General features: G+C 41.0%; 1 protein-coding gene and 1 long non-coding RNA gene across 3 annotated transcripts in view; one reads left to right on the top strand and one right to left on the bottom strand.

The window, feature by feature from the left end:
• Positions 1 to 2,782: 2,782 nt before the first annotated feature.
• LOC148129886 (uncharacterized) lies at positions 2,783 to 7,454 on the bottom strand. Its single transcript, XR_015750421.1, has 3 exons — positions 7,365 to 7,454; positions 3,103 to 3,202; positions 2,783 to 2,904 (listed from the first exon to the last, which is right to left on the bottom strand). It is a non-coding gene; the product is annotated as an uncharacterized LOC148129886 (long non-coding RNA).
• Positions 7,455 to 7,575: 121 nt separating this feature from the next.
• The window catches only part of EXTL1 (exostosin like glycosyltransferase 1), a 48,730-nt gene continuing 36,654 nt past the window's right edge, over positions 7,576 to 19,651 (top strand). The window contains exons 1-2 of one of the 2 annotated variants that reach the window (XM_087970631.1): positions 7,581 to 8,514; positions 9,105 to 9,938. In XM_087970631.1, the coding sequence (XP_087826757.1) occupies positions 9,274 to 9,938 (665 nt within the window). In that variant the 5' untranslated portion in view covers positions 7,581 to 8,514; positions 9,105 to 9,273. Of the gene's footprint in view, positions 9,939 to 19,651 lie in introns of both variants that reach the window. The other variant, XM_026676013.2, reaches the window with a different exon arrangement.

Consider the following 19,651-nt stretch of genomic DNA (forward strand, 5'->3'; position numbering starts at 1 on the left):
AAAAGTCATAAAATGGGAGCAAATTTTACTTAACAAACAGAAATTTGGGGCTCAATTGTGGTCGTACATTGAGGACTACCTGTACAATATAGAACAGCGTTTCTGAATTTTGGCAACTTCAATAGCCTCCAATAGAATTCTGGGAATTGAAGACTTCCAACAGAAGTCACATCTTCAAGAGGCCAAAGCTGAGAAAACGCTGGTTTAGAGAAAAAGGAAGAGTTTCTAAATGCAGACCTCAGACGAGTCAGATGAGAAAACCACAGTCTTTAGGTCGTCTCCTCTCAATGTCAGGTAGTTTCAGTTTAAACCTCCACAAAGGATTCTCCATGGAAAAATGAAGCTTAGCAAATATAATTCCTCCCTCTCCCTTAGTGTTCAAGAGGAGAAAGAAAATGCACTGGACTCCAATTCTTATTTTATTTGCCCCAATTAATGGCACCGCGGCCTTTTATTTTAATGAACATTAATCTAGAACCTGTTCATCAATTATCTCCACTGGGGGACGACGACACTCACCGAAATCTTTTTCTCTCCCATCCTTCCTTCCTTGTCAATAATTATAGCTTTATTTTAATGTCAGTTTTAAAGCCACAGAGTGTTGGTTTTGATAACAGCAGGCTGCCAATTGGCAGGGATGTGCCATGCAACTTTCCTACAAATCAGGTCAATTGTGTTGCCATGGTGAAAGGCTGTGATCTCATAAAGAATGGAATTATCAGATTATGAGCAGAACCGAGAGATTCCAATGAATAAAAGTGGAAATGGGAGGTGGCCAGGGGATCAGTCGGGGACTCCCGTTATGAAGATCTGCAGGGAGAGAAAATTATCCCCCCTGGCCTAATTCAATAGGATCTAGGAGTGAAAGCATCAGGCTAGAAACTGGGAGGCTGAGAGTTTTTAATTCTGCCTTAGCATGACTTAGCACAGCTGGGTGTCTTTGGGCCAGTCATTCTCTCTCAGCCCAACCCACCTCACAAGGTTGTTGTGAGACTCTAGAAAGAGTGCAGAGAAGAGCAACCAAGATGATCAAGATGACTGGAGGCTAAAACATGCGATAAATGGTTGCAGGACATGGCTAGTCTAGTGAAGAGAAGGACAAGGGGAGACATGAGAGCAGTCTTCCAATATTTGAGGGGCTGCCACAGAGAGGAGGGGGGGTCAAGCTATTTTCCAAAGCACCTGAAGGCCAGACAAGGAATAATGGATGGAAACTGAACAAAGAGAGATTCAACCTGGAAATAAGGAGAAACTTTCTGACAGTGAGAACAATCAACCAATGGAACAGCTTTTTGCCTTCGGAAATTGTGGGAGCTTCATCACTGGAGGCTTTCAAGAAGAGACTGGACTGCCATCTGTCAGAAATGGTGTAGGGTCTCCTGCTTGGGCAGGGGGTTGGACTAGATGACCTACAAGGTCTCTTCCAACTCTGATTATCTGTATCTCTATTAGGTAGATGTTTGCCTCCTTGAGTTATTTATATATAAAAATATAAAAATGGGATATAAATAAAATGCTGAGCCATCCTAGTTTCCTTACTGTCGTTTGAGCATGCTGTGCACATTCAGTCATCACAGTTTGCCAGTCAGGGTTTTCAGCTAAATGGGTTCTATGAATCCAGCCAATAGGGGTTTATTCAAAAAAAACCATAGTTAAGTGCATAATGCTTTAATGCAAACTGTGAGCCAATTCTGTATGGCTTTCTTTCTGTCCAATCCTTTGTCACTGAATAGGTGCTAGAAGAACAAGGAAAGGATCCTTTGAGATACGTTTCTATGGAACTGCTACCCTTTTCAACAGAGTTCTATTCCTAGCCTGAAGGGAGACAATATCTATCCATTGCATAGGTAGTCCTCAACTTATGTCCAGTCGCTTAGCAACAGTTCAAAGTTCTGATGGACCTCCCCAGAGCTATTTGCAACCTGATTTCAAAGTTCTGATGGCCGCCCAACCCTTCCCCCTCCCCACGATCATATTTGGGGCACTTGGCAACTAGCCCACATTTACAACCATGTCCCGAGGTCACAGGATCACAATTTATGTTTTCTGCCAGAAACCAACATTTATGTTGTAAGATGGGACCTGGTCACGTAGTGACATGTTTAATGACCAATTGCAACTTATGACTGTAATTTTGGGCTCAAAGTCATACGTCAAGTGTAGTTATAACACCAGCACAGTCAATTTGCACAGGCAAAGAATTCCTGAGACCATGTGGGGCTTTTATGCCTTAAATTTAAATTTTCCTGGTCATATTCCTGACTTGCATGCTAATTTTAAATCGAGATTTTTGCATCCTGATTTTCTAGAAAATTTATATATTTAAAAATACAACAAAGCTCACTGTTAGCTTGTAGTTGGCCCCAAAGCACTGAGCTAGCATGTAACAAAGCTAACTAAACAGAAATCTTATACACCAAGTAGTAGGGTCCCTTCATTATTCCATAATGCTAACTTTATTACAGGGGAATTAATTCACTGTCTTAAGCTTTGGATTTCTTCCAATATTTTACAGACATCAAATGTGGCAATAGTTCCAAAACTTTGAAAGTTAAGCCCTTGATAGGATAACATGCATTTCACCTGTACTGCATTTTTGAAGAAAGCTGACCTGAAGCAAACAGGAAGGTTGAAGAGGACCAGGGCACATGGGGCCATGCACTATGGAAATAAGACCTCAGGTATACAAGGTGCATAGAAGGAGGGAGAGGAAGGACATGTTAAGTCTGTCTTTCCCAACCTGGAGATTTGGCACTCACCAAATGTCCCAAAACACAAAGAATTCCCACAAGAGCCATGGTGGCACAGTGGTTAGCATGCAGTATTGCAGGCTAATTCTGTCGACTGTCAGCAGTTCAATCCTGTCGGGCTCAAGGTTGACTCAGCTGTCCATCCTTCCGAGGTCTGCAAAATGAGAACCCAGATTGTTGGGGGCAATATGCTGACTCTGCAAACTACTTAGAGAGGGCGGTAAAGCACCGTGAAGCGGTGTATAAGTCTAAGTACTATTGCTATATAAGTCTAAGTGCTATTGCTATTGCTATTGGAAGTTCTGTATCTCTCCTTCAAGATACAGAACAGGAAGAGCACTGTTAGTCTTACCTATTCTGGAAAGATGCAGTTGAGATTTGGTTTATCACGGTTGATTTTAATTCAGCGGGAGTTCTTGTTAGAGGATGTGTTCCTGAGCATAAGCAGGGTGCTGAAAGAATAGAAAGTATGCAAATGGAGAACATTCCATTAACAAGTAAAATATGCTCATGAAATAGTTTTCTTGGATACAGGCAGACATTTAATATATTTGAAGCAAAAGCTAGACTTATTAAGAAATGCATGAGGCCAGAAAAACTCACTTTTAACCAAACTAGATTTGGAAGAGCGGGGGGGGGGACGGACAGAAACTTAAATAATATTTAAACTAAACTTTTAATACTAAGTATAGCATATCTAGCTAGCAATAAGCAAGCAAGAAAGGCCAATAGAAACAGAAACAGGTTAAGATCCTTCTCCTTATCAATCTCCAGCCATTTTTGCCAGTGGTTAAACCAGGGGTGGGATTCTATAGGTTCTCACCTATTTGCTAGAACCGGTTGTTAATTTTCTAAGCAGTTCGGAGAACCAGTTGTTGGAAGAAATCTTCTTTTGTTTTTTTCCACCCTTCTTGCATTCTTGGCAGTATGCCTAGACTTACTGTCTCCAAAGGAGGTTTTTTTTTCCTTTGCTGGTACTTTCTTAAAGGGGAAGGGTTGTTTTAAGCTTTTTACACTGCTGTTGGGAGGAAATGCTCCCCTGTTGGAGTTGGCACTTTGAAGAAATAATTGAATAATGAAGCAGAGCTGCCAGAAAGAAGCTTTTAATGACAAGGTACCAAGATGAGTGACATTCAGCAAGGCTTCTTGGCTAGCTAGAAAGATTGACATTCAAACGTGAGTTTACATACTCTTTCTGAGTTTTGGTCTAAAACTAGTGACCATTCAAAGTTACAATGGCACTGAAAAAAGTAACTTATGACCATTTTTCACACTTACGAACGTTGCAGCATCCCCACTGTCCTGAGAGGCCAGGCGAGGAGAAGCGCCCCTTGATGTGAGTGGCATCGAGTTGGCCACGCCCACCCACATGATCAGCAAGCCATGCCCACCAACTAAGCCACGCCCACAGAACCGGTTGTTTAAAAAATTGAATCCCACCCCTGGGTTAAACAGCTTAGAAACCATCCCTCAGGAGCCCATTATGGGAACCAAACATGCCTTATGGCTTAGCTTTGGTCAATCAAACCATGTGTAATTACTCAACAAACCCTCCCTTAAGCAATCCGTAGCTTTTAATGCACTATCAGGATTTTAAAAGCATCCTATGCAATGCTGAGTCAGAAGCAAAGTTTACTATAGCAGGTAATCCCAATGAAGTCTTGACCTATACTTTTCCAAAAAGCAGTGTTTGTAAAAGTAGTGGCCCTACTCCATGTTGGAATGATGAAGTACAGTTGTAGGCAGGGAACTGCACAATTATCAAGATAGTTTGGATTTTTTAAATATAAAGGGTGTGTTTGGGGGCTACTCCAACATGGAGTAGGGCCACACACATACACATGCATATATCATGATATATAAAAAGAAAGCAGATACAAATATAAAAAATAAGAAATACAGAAACAAATATATATAAATAATCTGACATTTTTTACAATACATATAAATGAAACTTAAGTTCAACTCTTGTTCTACAATCACAATGTACTCTTCATTTTTTTTTTAATGTATAAATATTACTAAAACTCAAATCCATATGCCAATCTGTGACTTTCCTAATGGAGAACTGAATGATTGTGTGCCACGAAGTCATTTTGACTCCTCCTGACCACAGTGATATATTTTCTCCATGACAATCAGTCCCTAACCTGATATTTCAGGTCTTCTTGGCCCATTGGACTTCTTGGCACTGTGCCAGAGTCTTTCCGTGTCACTGCTGGCCATCCTTTCCCCTTTCCTTCCTCCTTTCCCAAGCATCATAGACGTCTCTGAAGAGTTGGATCTTCTCATGATGTGTCCGAGATAGATGTATCATCAACTGGAAACTGCATGGATAGACCTTTTCCATGGCTAGTCCTTAATCTGGTCCTTCATCATGGCTTCCAAGGATGCCTCCATGGACACTATAACCATAAGCCTCTACCTTCCTGCTGGTCATCTCTTGACCTTCCATCTTCCCCAGAACTAGGGCCTGCAGAGAGGTGTGTCTTCACAGCATGTGTCCTAAATAAGATCATTTGAGCCTGGAGTGAGCCCTTTGGGTGGTGAATCAAGATCACATGAAAGTACTGCTTTACAAAACCCAAGCAAGAACCACATCTGGAATACTGCAACCAATTTTGGTCACTAGACTACAAAAAAGATGTTGAGACTTTGTAAAAAGTTCAGAGAAGAGCAACTAAGGCGATCAAAGGCCTGGAGACTAAAACATATGAAGAATGGCTGCAGGATTTGGGTTTGGCTAGAGAAAAGAATTAGGGGTGACATTATAGCAGTATTCCAGTATTTGAGAAGCTGCCACAAAGAAGAGCCTGCGGTCTGATCTAAGCATAGTTCACAAAATTGTCTATTGCAACATCTTGCCCGTCAACGACTTCTTCAGCCTCAATCACAATAATACACTGGCAAACAACTGATACAAACTCAAGGTAAACCATTCCAAACTCGATTGCAGAAAATATGACTTCAGCAACAGAATGGTCAATGCCTGGAACGCCCTACCTGACTCTGTTGTTACAGCCTCAACCTCTCACAGCTTCAACCTCAAACTGTCTACCGTGGACCTCACCTCATTCTTAAGAGGTCCTTAAAGGGGGCGTGCATAAGCACACCAGCATGCCTACCGTCTGTCTTACTGTCCCATTTATCTGTATTTACTTCCTTTGTTCTTGTTTATGTTCATACCTGTACTAATCTTGTACACGTTTGACAAACAAACAAGTAAGAGGGGGATCAAATTATTCTCCAAAGCCCCAGAGGGCAGGGCAAGAAACAATGGATGGAAACTAATCAAGGAGAGAAGCAACCTGCAATTCAGGAGAAACTTCCAAACAGTGAGGACAATTAACCAGTGGAACAGCTGGCCTTGTGGCTGCTTCATTACTGGAGATTTTAAGAAGAGACTGGACAGCCTCTTGTCTGAAATAGTATTGGAGGTCCTGCTTGTGCAGGGGGTTGGATTAGAAGACCTCTAAAGTCCCATCCAACTCTATTCAATTCTATATAATATTTTTTTAATATTTTTTTTTTTTGGGGGGGAATCCCACCCATGTCCTGTGAAGATTGGGCGTTTTGGAGGTTTTTAAGAAGAGATTAGACAGCCACTTCTCTGAAATGTCCTACCTGTCAATGAATACTTCAGCTTCAACCATAACAATACAAGAGCAAACAATGGATACAAACTCAAGATAAACTGCACCAAACTTGATTGAAGGAAATACGACTTCAGCAACAGAGTGGTCAATGTCTGGAACACTCTACCTCAGGGGTCTCCAACCTTGGCCACTTTAAGCCTGGAGGACTTCAACTCCCAGAATTCCCCAGCCAGCAAGTGAAAAAGGCCAAGAAAGAGATCATTTTTTCTCCACAGATTCCCCAAAGTTGAGAAGCCCAGTCTGCTTCCAGAGAGACTTCAAAAGTCATTGAGGCTGGATTGTACACAAACAAGCTAAGCCTAAATCACACAGTGGCTTAGACAATGTGTGAAGCAGGCTGATGGTTTAAGTCAGGGGTCTCCCACTTGGCCACTTTAAGCCTGGAGGACCAACTCCCAAAGGGAATTCTGGGAGTTGAAGTCCTCCAGGCTTAAAGTGGCCAAGGTTGGAGACCCCTGCTCTACCTGACTCTGTGGTTTCTTCCCCAAACCCCCAAAACTTTAACCTTAGACTGTCTCCTATTGACCTCACCCCTTTCCTAAGAGGTCCGTAGGGGGCATGCATTAAGCGCACCAACGTGCCTACCGTCCCTGTCCTATTGTTTCTTTTTTATTCGTATCCATTTCATGTATTCAAAACCATGCTTATGCCTGTTATCTAACAATCGCTTGACAAAAATAATAAATAAATAAATAAATAAATAAATAAATAAATAAATAAATAATGGTGTGTATAGCATCTCCTGCTTGAGAAGGGGGCTGGACTAGAAGACCTCCAAGGTCCCTTCCAGCTCCATTCTATTCTATTTGTCTGATGGGCAACTGTTGCTCCCCAAACCCCCAACCAGGTTAGTATTAGTAACCCATTCCATCTGGGAGGCTCAGGCTCGACCCGAAGTAATCCACGCCGACTCTCAGCGTCCCTCCCGAGTTGGAGACCAGAATTCCTCCCACCCCACCCGGAGAACGCGGCCCTCCAATTTTCCCACGCGGACCAGCATCCCTGACGGGGCGCGGCAGGAAGAGCCAATGAGCAACCTTCCCTCTTTTTCTCTTCGGGGAGGAAAGGGTTAGGGGCAGCGGCCACGCCCTTTGAGGGGGCCGGGGACGAATCAGAAGCGAGGGGGCGGGGCCGGGTGGAATGTTGTGAAGGTGGAAGTGGAACGCTGCGCGTTGAGTTGCGAAGGCGGGCGAGGAAGGGAAAGCGCAGCGGTGGAAAGCGAGAGCTGGACCGGCGACGCGCAATGCCCTGATTGACGGGCGGCGGAGAAGGTGGATGGTTGTGGCTTTGCCAAGCGATTGATGGGTGGCGTGGAAGCCGGGCAGGGCGGACAATACAGGATAGAATGGACTGAGAAGGAAGGGCGAACAGGAAGCTTTAAGGTGCGCTAAGGGCACTGCGATTCCCGCCGGATTGATTCCCTCTCTCCCGGGGTAAATGGGGTCTCTGAGCCTCGGAAGAATCCTCGGATGATCCAAGGACAAGCACCAAAGCGCAGAAAGCTCCAGTTTTCCGGCCAAAGAGAGAAAAGGCATCATTAAAAACCTGCACCTGGACAAAAAATAACTTCGGTTTGAAGGAAGTGTTGAGCGAATTAACTGGGTTCCAGAAAAGCGAAAGTGATGGAAACATCAACCGGGGAGGGCTTGAAGGTTGAGAGTTAAAACTTGTTGAAAGTCCTATCTTTAAAGGAATAGTTTATACTAATTCAGCAAAACAAAACCGCAGAAAAATACATGGCTTGGCTTGAAGATTACTGGTGGATGAAGATTTGAGTTTATTTCTTTGGGAGCAGAGAAATGTCTCCATCGGAAAGCACTTGGTGCCAAGAATCTAATAAATTAGGGACTGCAAGTGTTTCTTTGCCTTTTTCCAAGAGTAGAAGACAGTCGCTTGGTTCATCTGTTCTTTTAAAGCAAAAAAAATAGGATTCAAACCAATTTTCTGAGTGGTTAGAAAGGTAGATTCTCCATTAAGGATCTTTTAAGGATCAAACATCCCATGAGACTTTTTATCTGTTACTTGTTGGATTGTCTGCTGGGGGCTGTGCCAGGCCAAATCAGATAGCAGAACAAAAGAAGAACCCAGTACAGTCACAAACTGGAAGGGTGAGTTGATAAAATGACCGATTTTTTTTTTTTAATCCTCAGGGGGAAAAGATAGGGCAGTCACTGAAGATTTAAAAAGAAAAGCACCAGGAAGTGGTAAAGAGAGAGAGAGAAAAAACAGTAATCAAACTCAGGCTGTTTACCCAGCCTGAAATAAATATGGAATAAAGATTATATATATGATAAAGGCTGGGGTGGTTTCAGAACCACACCAAATTGTTGGAACTGAAGAAGCCACCCAATCAACTCTTAACGGTGGTGTGGTGCATTTCAAAGCTAGGGTATATCTGAAAATGGGGAGAGAAATTGGACCCTTAGAAATTGCCGTCTGCAGCATTCTAGACTCCATTTCCGAGGTTTGAGCTCCTGTTTCTCTCCAATGAAGTTAGTCCCCCCTTGTGCCTGAATAATTCACTTTCTGGATTGCTATATTGATCTGATTGATTTCCTTTCTAAATAAGGATTTGGTGGGTTCTGCATGAACCCATGCAGGCCAAGAAAAAATACCTGTTCGTGACTCTCTTGGCCACGTGGCTTCTGCTTGTTTTGTTTGGAGGAGACCAAATAAGACACTTTGCCTTTTTCTCCAGCAAAAAAGCTGAAGTCTTAAAGACCTGGCCTCATTGGGCCGATGAGATTCTTCTCAAGAACTTCGCAGATTCTGAGGAGCTCCAGAGCAATGAAAGGGGCCACGGGGATGAGTCTCCCCAAAGCCGGCAGCAGTTGAAGCTGAGTGTTTACAAGAACAGCAGGTGCCGTATGGAGACTTGCTTTGATTTTTCTAAATGTAGGGAACACGGGTTCAAAATCTTCGTTTACCCCCTGGAAGGAGGAGATCCTGTGTCCGAAAGTTACCTCAAAATCATCAGCTCCATTGAAGAGTCCCGTTATTACACCTCCAATCCAGAGGAAGCCTGCCTGTTTGTTCTAAACATTGACACGTTGGACAGGGACCATCTCTCCATACAATATGTTCATAACATCAATGAGAAAATCCAAGATTTCCGGCTTTGGAATGACGGACAAAACCACCTCATATTTAACCTGTATTCTGGCACGTGGCCTAATTACACTGAAGACTTGGGCTTTGACATTGGACAGGCTATCCTGGCCAAAGCCAGTTTTTATGTCGAGAACTTTCGGCCTGGTTTTGATATCTCCATCCCTTTGTTTTCGAAGGAACATCCCCAGAAAGGTGGGGAAAGAGGCTGGTTATACAAGACTTCTCTCCCACCCAAGAAAAAGTATCTCTTGGTTTTTAAAGGGAAGAGATACCTGACCGGCATTGGTTCCGACACCCGGAATGCTCTCCGCCACATCCATAATGGGAAAGATATTATTTCTCTGACCACATGCAGACATGGGAAAGACTGGGAGAAGCACAAGGACAAGCGATGTGACAAAGATAATATCGAGTATGAAAAGTAAGTCAACACTTTTTCCTCTCCAAAATGCCTCATGAAAGTGAGGGACTTCGCAAAGCACTAAATGTTGAATATCGTTAATGATTGTTTAATAGATGCTGTCCCCGATTTATAACGGCATAGAGTGCAATGTTTTCAGCCTCAGGTATTGAAATGTTTAGGGCAAGCTCAGATGGGTTTCTAACCACTTTAGTTGTTGGGTTATAGAGATTAGAGGAATCAGCACTTTTTAAAAAAATGCAAATACTATAGAGATTCTATAGTTAAAAACTGGGATATATGTGGAAAACCTTGTTCATTTTCTGCCCCTTATGTAAGTTGGATTTGAGGGTCATTAGGATGTTTGCTCAAACTAGTAGAGCTAAATTGCCCTAATCTTTTTCACTTTCAGAAAAGGCCTGGAAAATGTCAAATGAAAAGTGGCTTTGAGAGTATGTAGATTAGAATATTTCTCTCCAAATAGTGAATCATAGAATCATAGGGCTAGAAGGGACCTTGGAGGTCTTCTAATGACCTAATGTTTCTCAACCCTGGCAGATGTGTGGATCTGAATTCCCAGAATTCCCCAGCCAGCCAAGATGGGGAATTTTGGGAGTTGAGGTCCACACATCTTAAAGTTGCCAAGATTGTTGTAGCACAACCCCTTGCTCACGTCAGGAGTCTTTATAATGTACTATATGGAACAAACGGTTGTCCAAACTTTTCTTGTTCAGGATGGTATAAGGACTCCTGCCTTTTAAGTTGTTGAAGTCCATTTTTGTAGGATAAAAGACAAAGACCCAAAAAATTAATTTCCTTTCCCCCCTATTTCTGAGATTTGATGCCTCCATATTTCAGCGTGCAAATGTTGGATTTTCTCAGTATTTCATATGATTTGTAGGGCTGAAGCAATATGCGTTGTCTATCTAAACTAAACTAAAGGTCAGTAGAAATAGCTAAGCAATCATTGCTTTTGTTTCATCACTTGGGTTTCTTAATAACTAAGTTTGAAGACTTCTGTGTGACTTTTAAGCTTGCATGGGACATTTACAACACTGTAATAAAAGAGTTGTGTTAAATGCATAGTGTTTCATGCTCAGTTTTGGAGGTAACAGCTGGTTTATAATCTTCCACTAATCTGCATATTTGATTTATTGAAATTGACGTATCTTGCAAATTATGTTCAGAAAGGAGAAGGTTGCTCACAGTTCATTGGTTTTATGGGGTCATGTTTATCCTTCCCCTGATTTTTCTTGAAGAGTCGTCTTTTCAGTTTTTAAAGAAATGTTTATCCAGTTGTCAATGGTACAGTGGCATTGGACTTCTATTTATCATTGCGTGTCTTCACAAATTCATTTTTTCAGTAAGTGTATTTTTAAAATGTATTTGTTTGATTTTTATCCTGCCTTTATTATTGTGTATGAATAACTCAAGGCTGCAAATATACTTTTTGTCCTATTTTCCCCACAACAACAACCCTGTACGTTGGATTGAAAGATTGATTGGCCCAAAGTCACCCAGCCAGTTTTTCATGCCTAAGGTGAGGGAATTTGTTGATTAAGTTAGGGCACAAATCTGTTGATAATGTTATAAGTAAATCCACCCTGTCTTAACCCTTGGGTATAGGCTGAACCTGAGTGCATAATTATGTGCAGGATATTTGTGTGAAAGGTTGATCAACATGTCGTTATTGTAGGATAGTAATGAAACCATATATCTCTTATTTTTTAAGAATGTCTATACAGGGCAAATAATTACTTTTGATTGATAAGCAAAAAATCTGCAAGAGTCCTTCCATGACACCCTTTTCTATTTTTTTCTAGATGAAATATATGACAATAATGTGTATGTAATAACATACTCTAAGATTCTGCTTTAGAAATATTTCTTACACTTTTTGCTGCTTAATGCCATAAAATAAAAGGGTGTTATATCAGCATGGCTTTAAGTTCTTGGTATTCTGAGCATTTGACTGTTATTTTCTCATTTGTCCGTCAGTCCCATCTTCTGGCAAACAGAGACGGATTTCAAGTGTCAGAAAAAGCAAATTGTTCTGATGCAAAGACAATTGTTCCCTGGTTTTATTATACTTGTATATATGTTTTCTCTATATGCTTCCTCCACATCCTTCAACATTTCATTATTTGTTTATAATCCACCTTTATAATTTGTATAAATAGCCCCAAGTGACTAGTACTCTTTCATCCTCTTATTTTTCCCACTACAACAACCCTGTGAGGTGGTTGGGGTAAGAGACCGTGATTGGCCCAAAGTCCTCCAGCTAGTTTTCATGCCTAAGGCGGGACTAGAGCTTACAGTCTTCTGGTGATTGGCCCAAAGTCACACTGCAGGCTTTCTTGGCTAAGGTAGGACTAGAACTCACCATCTCCTGGTTTCTAGCCTGGTGACTTTCTGGCCACCAGTTTACCACAGACATTAGTATGTGTGTCTGTATATCTGTGCACTATTATTATGAAGTTCTCAAATAACATTCCTGTACTTCAAGGAACAGGTATCTGATATTTTTTCCTCATGAGTGATATTTATGAAGGAACTTCTGGATTTCTTACAGATTGTGAAAACAAATTTTTGAACATGTACAGGTCTCTTTCCAGACCCAGTGCATGTGGTATTTCCCCCAAACTTATTAAAACTCTGCTCTTTAAGCTGCTTTACAGAAAGAGGGTGGGATGAATGCAAAAAAAAAGGGGGGGCTAATAGACCAAAACCCAACGTCTCAAAGAATATCTGCCCCCCCAAAGGTCTTCAGTCCAGAAAATGAAACAAAGGGACGTAAAAAAGATGAGGAAGGGAAGGGAGATGGATTGGACATGTATATATTTGTATGCATAGCAATGCATCTCCTGCGTGCTATTCTTCCGCTTAGATAGGTAGTACATAAAAATCCTGCGGAAGAAGCAGATGTGAGCACCGGATATTTGATGAATCAGGGAAGAAAGTTGCTTTATATCTTTTCTTCTCACCTTGAGAAATCTTGAATTCTGTAGGCTTGTGCTGATATAGAACTGATTTTTGATTTTGGGGAGAGTAACAGATGGTGAGTCATTTCTCTGATCTTCCTTTTCTTTGACGCTATCCCCTTATATGTCACTGCTCAGTTTTCTGGATGGGAAAGATAATACAGAGGGATTTTTTTTCAGGCATCACCTCATTCAAACTCAGATAATCTAACCAAATCAGTTTCTATTTGTGTGTGTGTGTGTGTGTGTGTGTGTGTGTGTGTGTGTGTGTATGTGACTCATTCCTTACCAGAATTCAAAGAAAATGCAATGAGTATTGTAGTGGTTTCACCAATACACATTTGATAAGACTTAATCTCAGGGGCCAGTTTGCACATGCACACATTGCTTTTGTGACTCCGAGACAGATAGGTTAACTATCTTATCTCCATAAACATGCTGGAAAAGGTGAGAGACGTGGAGATTCATTTTGCTTGATCTTTGCTGGTTTCATCATATGGACACAAGGGGTTCAACCATTTTGTTAAACCACAGTTTGTTTATTGGTAACACAGTCTTTGATTGCCAGATTTATGTTTAGGTATCCATAGCTGTTGAATAAATCACTTTTGGCTTGATTCAGACAATGTATTAAACCATAACCCATGGTATAGAAACCACTGTGGTTGTGTTTGTGCAAAATGCAAAGATAAAACCAAATAAACCATGATTTGGCTCACCATAATGGGCGAATGCAGTCATTCATGTCACACTGGAATGCATGTTCCAACCAGACCTTTGAGTTTCAGTCTCACTGCGGATTTAGATTTAGTTTAAAGTTTTGAAATAATAGAAAAATCCAGGGCAAGATTCTTCTACATTATTCCTATTCATCAGTATTGCAGAATGTGGTTTTGTGAGTGTTTAAATGGTTGCCTTGTATGATTCAGGTAACAGTCCAGAACTGGAAATGTTGATTTGGTGAGTAAGGAAAAGCAGCTGAGAAGAAATGAATTATTATTATTATTACTTTTTTTTGGGGGGTGTTGAAATATTGCTTGGGACTTATTCTGCTTCCTAGATACCATAGTGCTGGTGTGTCATTTTAATATATATGTAGGCAAGGGGGAATGGGTCTGCTGTGACAGATTCTGTCACATAAACCAGGATTTATTTGAACAAGGGTTACTTTTGTACTATATCTCCTTCACTGAGCTGCTCTGTACTCCTTTGTTTCTTATTGGAAATGTTCTGGGATTATCCAACTGCCCTTCTTCAGAACAGTGCAACTGTATTGAAAGTCTGATTAGAAACCCAAGACTGGAAAAAGAATCAGACTGCAGGTAGTCCTTGACTTGTGACCATAATCGAGTCAAGAATTATGGTTGTAAGTTGAGCCACTTGTTAAACAGTGGTGGCCATAAGCAAATGGCGTAGTCTTTATGTGAACCTCGAAGCTGTTAAGTTAATCCATTGTCCATTGTAATAATAGTTTGTTGCCAGAAACCAGAAGGAAAAGGCAGTTTCTGGCACAAAAAAGGGTTGTAAATTGGAGTCATGTGACCACGGGATAATGCAAATGGTCTAATGAAGAGCCAGTTTGGTCTAGTGATTAAGGCACCAGGCTAGAAAGCAGGAGACCATGAGTTCAAGTCCTGCTTTAGTCATGAAAGCCAGCTGAGTGACTTTGGGCCAGTCACTATCTCTCAGCCCTATCTACTTCACAGGATTGTTGTTGTGGGGAAAGTAGGAGGAAGGTGTGTTGCATATATTGGCTGCCTATTGGTAAAAATAATAAAGGCGGGATACAAATCAATAAGTAAAAAGGTCAAAAATGCAACCTGGTTTCAGTGACGTGACTGGTGGAGGAGCAGCAGCTGTGTTAATTTTGAATCTGTTTCATAAGTAGGTCCACTGTAATCTTGAACAATCATTAAGGAACTGGTTGTAAGTCAAATATTATCTTTTGGTCTGCAATCCAGGACTAGAGTTGGAACTTAAACTATAATTTCTTCCTTTGCATTTTGTAGTTTCTCATTTTGCACTTTGTAGTTTCTCATTATGTGCAAGAAAGCCAGAAGCAAAGTTGAGCAATATGGTCTTAACTTAAAAGACAAGGAACTTTATATTATACTGAATTTCACAACAGTAATAAATGTTGGTATGCATGACCAATTCTCTTGGGTGAAACTAACCCGCATATATCTTTCACCTTTTATTTGAACAATTAGGGCTAGCCTAACTCTGACTGAAAGCTCTTGATTTTATCTCACTTTAGCATATACTTCAATTGTTTCTACAAGTCCCTGGAAGATATGTAGTGTGTAATTTGTTTTATAGACTTGAGATTTTCAATCCGTTTTCTACACGATGGACCAATGATTGTGAAAGTGTTTTCCAGTTAATGTTTAATTTGGTTTCCTTATTTCTGATATTTAAGACCTTAAATCTGGCAGTTTTTGCTGTTGAATTTCTGTAAGGGCATATAAATGTAAATATTCTCCCCATCTGTCTATTTAGCTGTGTCCAATTTGTGAGTATAGATTTTGCTTAATTTGGGTTTCTTCTGTTTTGCTTTGGAGAGGGGACGGTTGTTCTGAGAAGAACTAATAAATAACTGGAATAAAGCTTTTACTATTTTCCCTTTGACCATAAACTATGCAAGACAAATTTATAAGGGGACATTTAAAACTTGAATAAAAATGGTAGTTGTAGCCACAATAGTGAAAAACAATAATTTTGCAAAATAATAATAATAAAAAACTTGCGCCAGTATAAATTGTCACCCTTGACTCAGATTTTTAAATCAATAATCAAGTTGTTTCCCATAAAGTGACAATGTACTAATTTGAATAAAAACAAGTTCCTAGTTCTCATTATCATTTTGCCAAATCAAAACCCATCTATACATATACTGATTATTGGTAATTTGAAGCTGCATTCAAGTAAATTATAGTAGTTTTTCCCAGATTTTCCCTGTAAAACCTGTGGAAGGAAAATTTAGCTCTTGTTCCATGAAATTCTAGCTACATTTATGAAAATAGAGCAGGTGAAAATAGAGACAAAGGAAATATATCTGAACTCTGTGATTGCAGCCCTCCAGTCCCATCCTTTGGCACAACCCCTCATTGTTTATTTGGGTAAAGCTGCCCCATTGTAATGTATTTGATAAGACACGGTTGAGCAAATCATGGCTCACCCCAGTGTGTGAACCCATAGATTATGAAGCCTGAGTACATAGATAGATTTACACTATTAATCATTTGTGGGGGGGTGGGGAACCGTTTTCTGATTCTTTTCCCTTCTTTTTCCTTGGATTTGCCTGCCCAAAGAGGCTGCAGTTGGCTAATTTGCAAGCTAAGCTTTATTTTTTGGATCTCCTGTGGAGTGTGAAACCAGCGAGATGAGAGCATGCCTCGGCTGGAGCTGCAGAGGAAAGCTGCCAAATTCGACTTGCTACATGTGTACAGTATGTCTGAGAGATCCCTTCCCTTGCTGGGTCTGGAGCTGCAGTTGTGTGGCTTTTTACAACCAACAACAAGGACTTTTGGGCAGTGCTACTCAGCTGGAAGGAATCCGCTGGCTCAAGAGGAATGCCCTTGGGTGCATTTAGCATCCTCCCATGCTATGTAATACAGGGATCTCCTGTATTTTCAGTTTTGGGCAAGTCCAGGTAGTCCTCGAGTTACAACCACATTTATGTTGCTCACTGAAACGTTTGTTAAGTGAGTTTTGCCCCATTTTACAACCTTTCTTGCAATAGTTGCTAAGTGAATCATTGCAGTGAAGTTAGTAACTGGGTGGTGTTGTTTTTTAATATTTTTATTACATTTTCCATTATTTTCCATCACAGTTCCAATTTTACAACATCCGTGTACTGGTTATACCAAATCCCCTTTTTTAACATCATAGTAAACATCCTAGTTATAACTATTATACAATATAGTCTCTTTTATCTACATAGTGTTATACATCATGATTATAACTATTACTTTCTTGTTTATACCATAGTACACTATTTCATTTATCATTCTGTAACTGAGTTGTTAAGTGAATCTGGCTTCTCTGTTGACTTTGTTTCTCAGAAGGTTGCAAAAGCTGATCACATGACCCCAGGATACTGCAACCGTGAGTCAGTTGCCAACCATTTGAAATTTGATCATGTGACCCTGGGAGATGCTGCAATGGTAGTTAAGGGTGAAAAGTGGTCATAAGTTACTTTTTTCAGTGCCGTTGTAACTTTGAACAGTCAGTAAATGAATTGTTGTAAGTTGAGGACTACCTGTATTTCAGCATTTTCCCATGGGATGTTTAAAGTCTTTAAGTCTTCTATGAACGTTCTTTGCCATGTATTTCGAGGGCGCCTTCTTGGTTGTTTGGCATTGGGGTGTGTGTGCTCCATCTCATCGCCATCTTGAGGATTTGATTATTCTCTACATTCGGAGAATATGATCTGCAAGTTGGAGTCTTCTGCGTAGGCCTGGATCAAAATGGAGCAGCTTTCAATGATGTCATTTCACAAGATTTAGAAATGATGGATGATCCATTGGGAACCCATACAAGTTGTAGAGGGAATGAGGACCAAAGTTGGAAATCACTCCTCCCTCCCTCCCTCTCTCTCTCCCTCTCTCTCTCTCTCTCTCTCTCTCTCTCTCTCTCTCTCTCTCTCTCTCTCTCGGTTAATACTGGTGTGTTGGATATGCTATATGCTAAAATATACAGTTTTGGCAAGATACAGATGTTTAATGCTTGTTGGATAGGGAATTATTATTAAGTGTTGTACCTTATGATTCTTGACTCTTGACGAATGTATCGTTTCTTTTATGTACACTGAGAGCATTTGCACCAAGACAAATTCCTTGTGTGTCCAATCACACTTGGCCAATAAAGAATTCTACTCTACTCTACTCTACTCTACTCTACTCTACTCTACTCTACTCTACTCTACTCTACTCTACTCTACTCTACTCTATCCCATCCCATCCTATTCTGGGAGTTGAGGTTCACACATCTGAAAGCATGCTGGCTGGGGAATTCTGGGAGTTGAACTCCAGACATCTTAACAGTTGCCAAGTTTGAGAAACAATGTGTTAAACAGACTGCCGCAACTTAGCCTAATGTGTGAAGCCAGTCAATATTTTAATGAAGGAAGATACATGTGGGTTGCAGCAGAGGCACATCTGCAGGTGCAAACTGAATTCCATGGCGAAAAAGCAAGACACAAATTAAAATAAATAAATAAATCAAGGCTCTACTTTAGTCCTGGAACGATTCAGTTACTTCTTCATATATGTGATCCGTGTCCCCTCCCCCTTTCCACTGGATCTTGTTTGCAGCTGGAAAATACTGATAGCGGTGTGAAAAACACTTTGCTGGGGCCCTAGGAGGATCTTGAGAAAGTAGATGAATTCGTTAACTTAATTTTTTTTTAAAAAAAAAAAATCTGTATCTTGATTTATATTGAAGGATATAAAGATCAAAAGAAGCCCAAGCATTTCTGGTGGTGCATTTTTCATATCTGTGTATCTTTGCACGAAAGGCCCAAGAGAAGGCAAAACGCATCCTTGCAAAGAAGGCACGAATCCATCTTCTTGCCAAGAGCCGAGATGCTCACTGAGGCTGCAATATGAACAGAGATGCTGCTTTTGAATGCATCACACATGTCATCAAAGAGCTGCCAGATCCACAGCAGTATCTATTTTGTTGCGTGCAAGGATTTAAAAATACCCCTGGCTGCTGATTGGCACTTCAGCACTTCTCCCCACCTTGATTTTAAGCTTATACCCAATATTCACTTGTAAATCACCATATTCAAAGTGAGCCAAGTGATTCCCTCCTTAAATAGCGTTAGTGCTTAGACTTATATACCGCTTTATAGTGCTTTACAGCCCTCTCAAAGCAGTTTACAGAGTCAGCCTATTGCCCCCAACAATCTGGGTCCTCCTTTTACCGACCTCAGAAGGATGGAAGGCTGAGTCAACCTTGAGCCTGATGGGATTTGAACTGCCAAATTGTAGGCAGTCAGCGGAAGTAGCTTGCAGTACTGCACTCTAACCACTGCAGAGGCTCATATTTATCATGTCATTCCCCTCTCCCTCCATAACAGGTGTTCTCTTTCATAGCCTTAGCAGTTGCTGCTGCTGCTGGCTTCCACTCTGTAGACTTAACAGCCTTCATTGTGCTTGCAGATAGTCCTCAACTTACAACCGTTTGTTCAAACTTACAATGGCATTGAAAAAAGTGACTCGCAACCAATCCTCACGTTATCACACCATCCCCACGGTCATGGGATCAAAATTCAGGCGCTTGGCAACCAACATGTATATATATGATGGTTGCAGCATCCTAAGGTCATCTGATTACCATTTGTGGTCTTCCCAGATGCTGAACAAAACTCCACATTGGTGACAGGAAGGGCATCCGGCCATTAAACATTCTGCTAGCTCCATTCATAACCCCACAAGGGATTATAGGATTGTTAAAAGATGATGAAAGTCATTGGGGAGGGGGAAGCCGGATTCATTTAATGACCATGGTGATTCACTTTATGGCCATAGCAAAAGACCTACCTCGCTCAGTGACAGATGTTCCTGTCCCTATTGTGGTAGTAAGTCAAGGCCTACCTATAGTCTCACAGCGGAGATCTAGAATCCCATCCCGTTCTTCTCAGTAAACACTCCCCAACCGAGGGTGGGAATTGTGCGCTGGCAAGAATTATTTTAGGTTTACGACAGTTGCCAAGGGACCTGATACCAATCTTCAGCATTTCTGCCT

Source organism: Notechis scutatus, chromosome 8, assembly GCF_049901735.1.
Source record: "Notechis scutatus isolate UNSWTSFEM ecotype Mainland chromosome 8, rNotScu1.2, whole genome shotgun sequence".
Lineage (NCBI taxonomy): Eukaryota > Metazoa > Chordata > Lepidosauria > Squamata > Elapidae > Notechis > Notechis scutatus.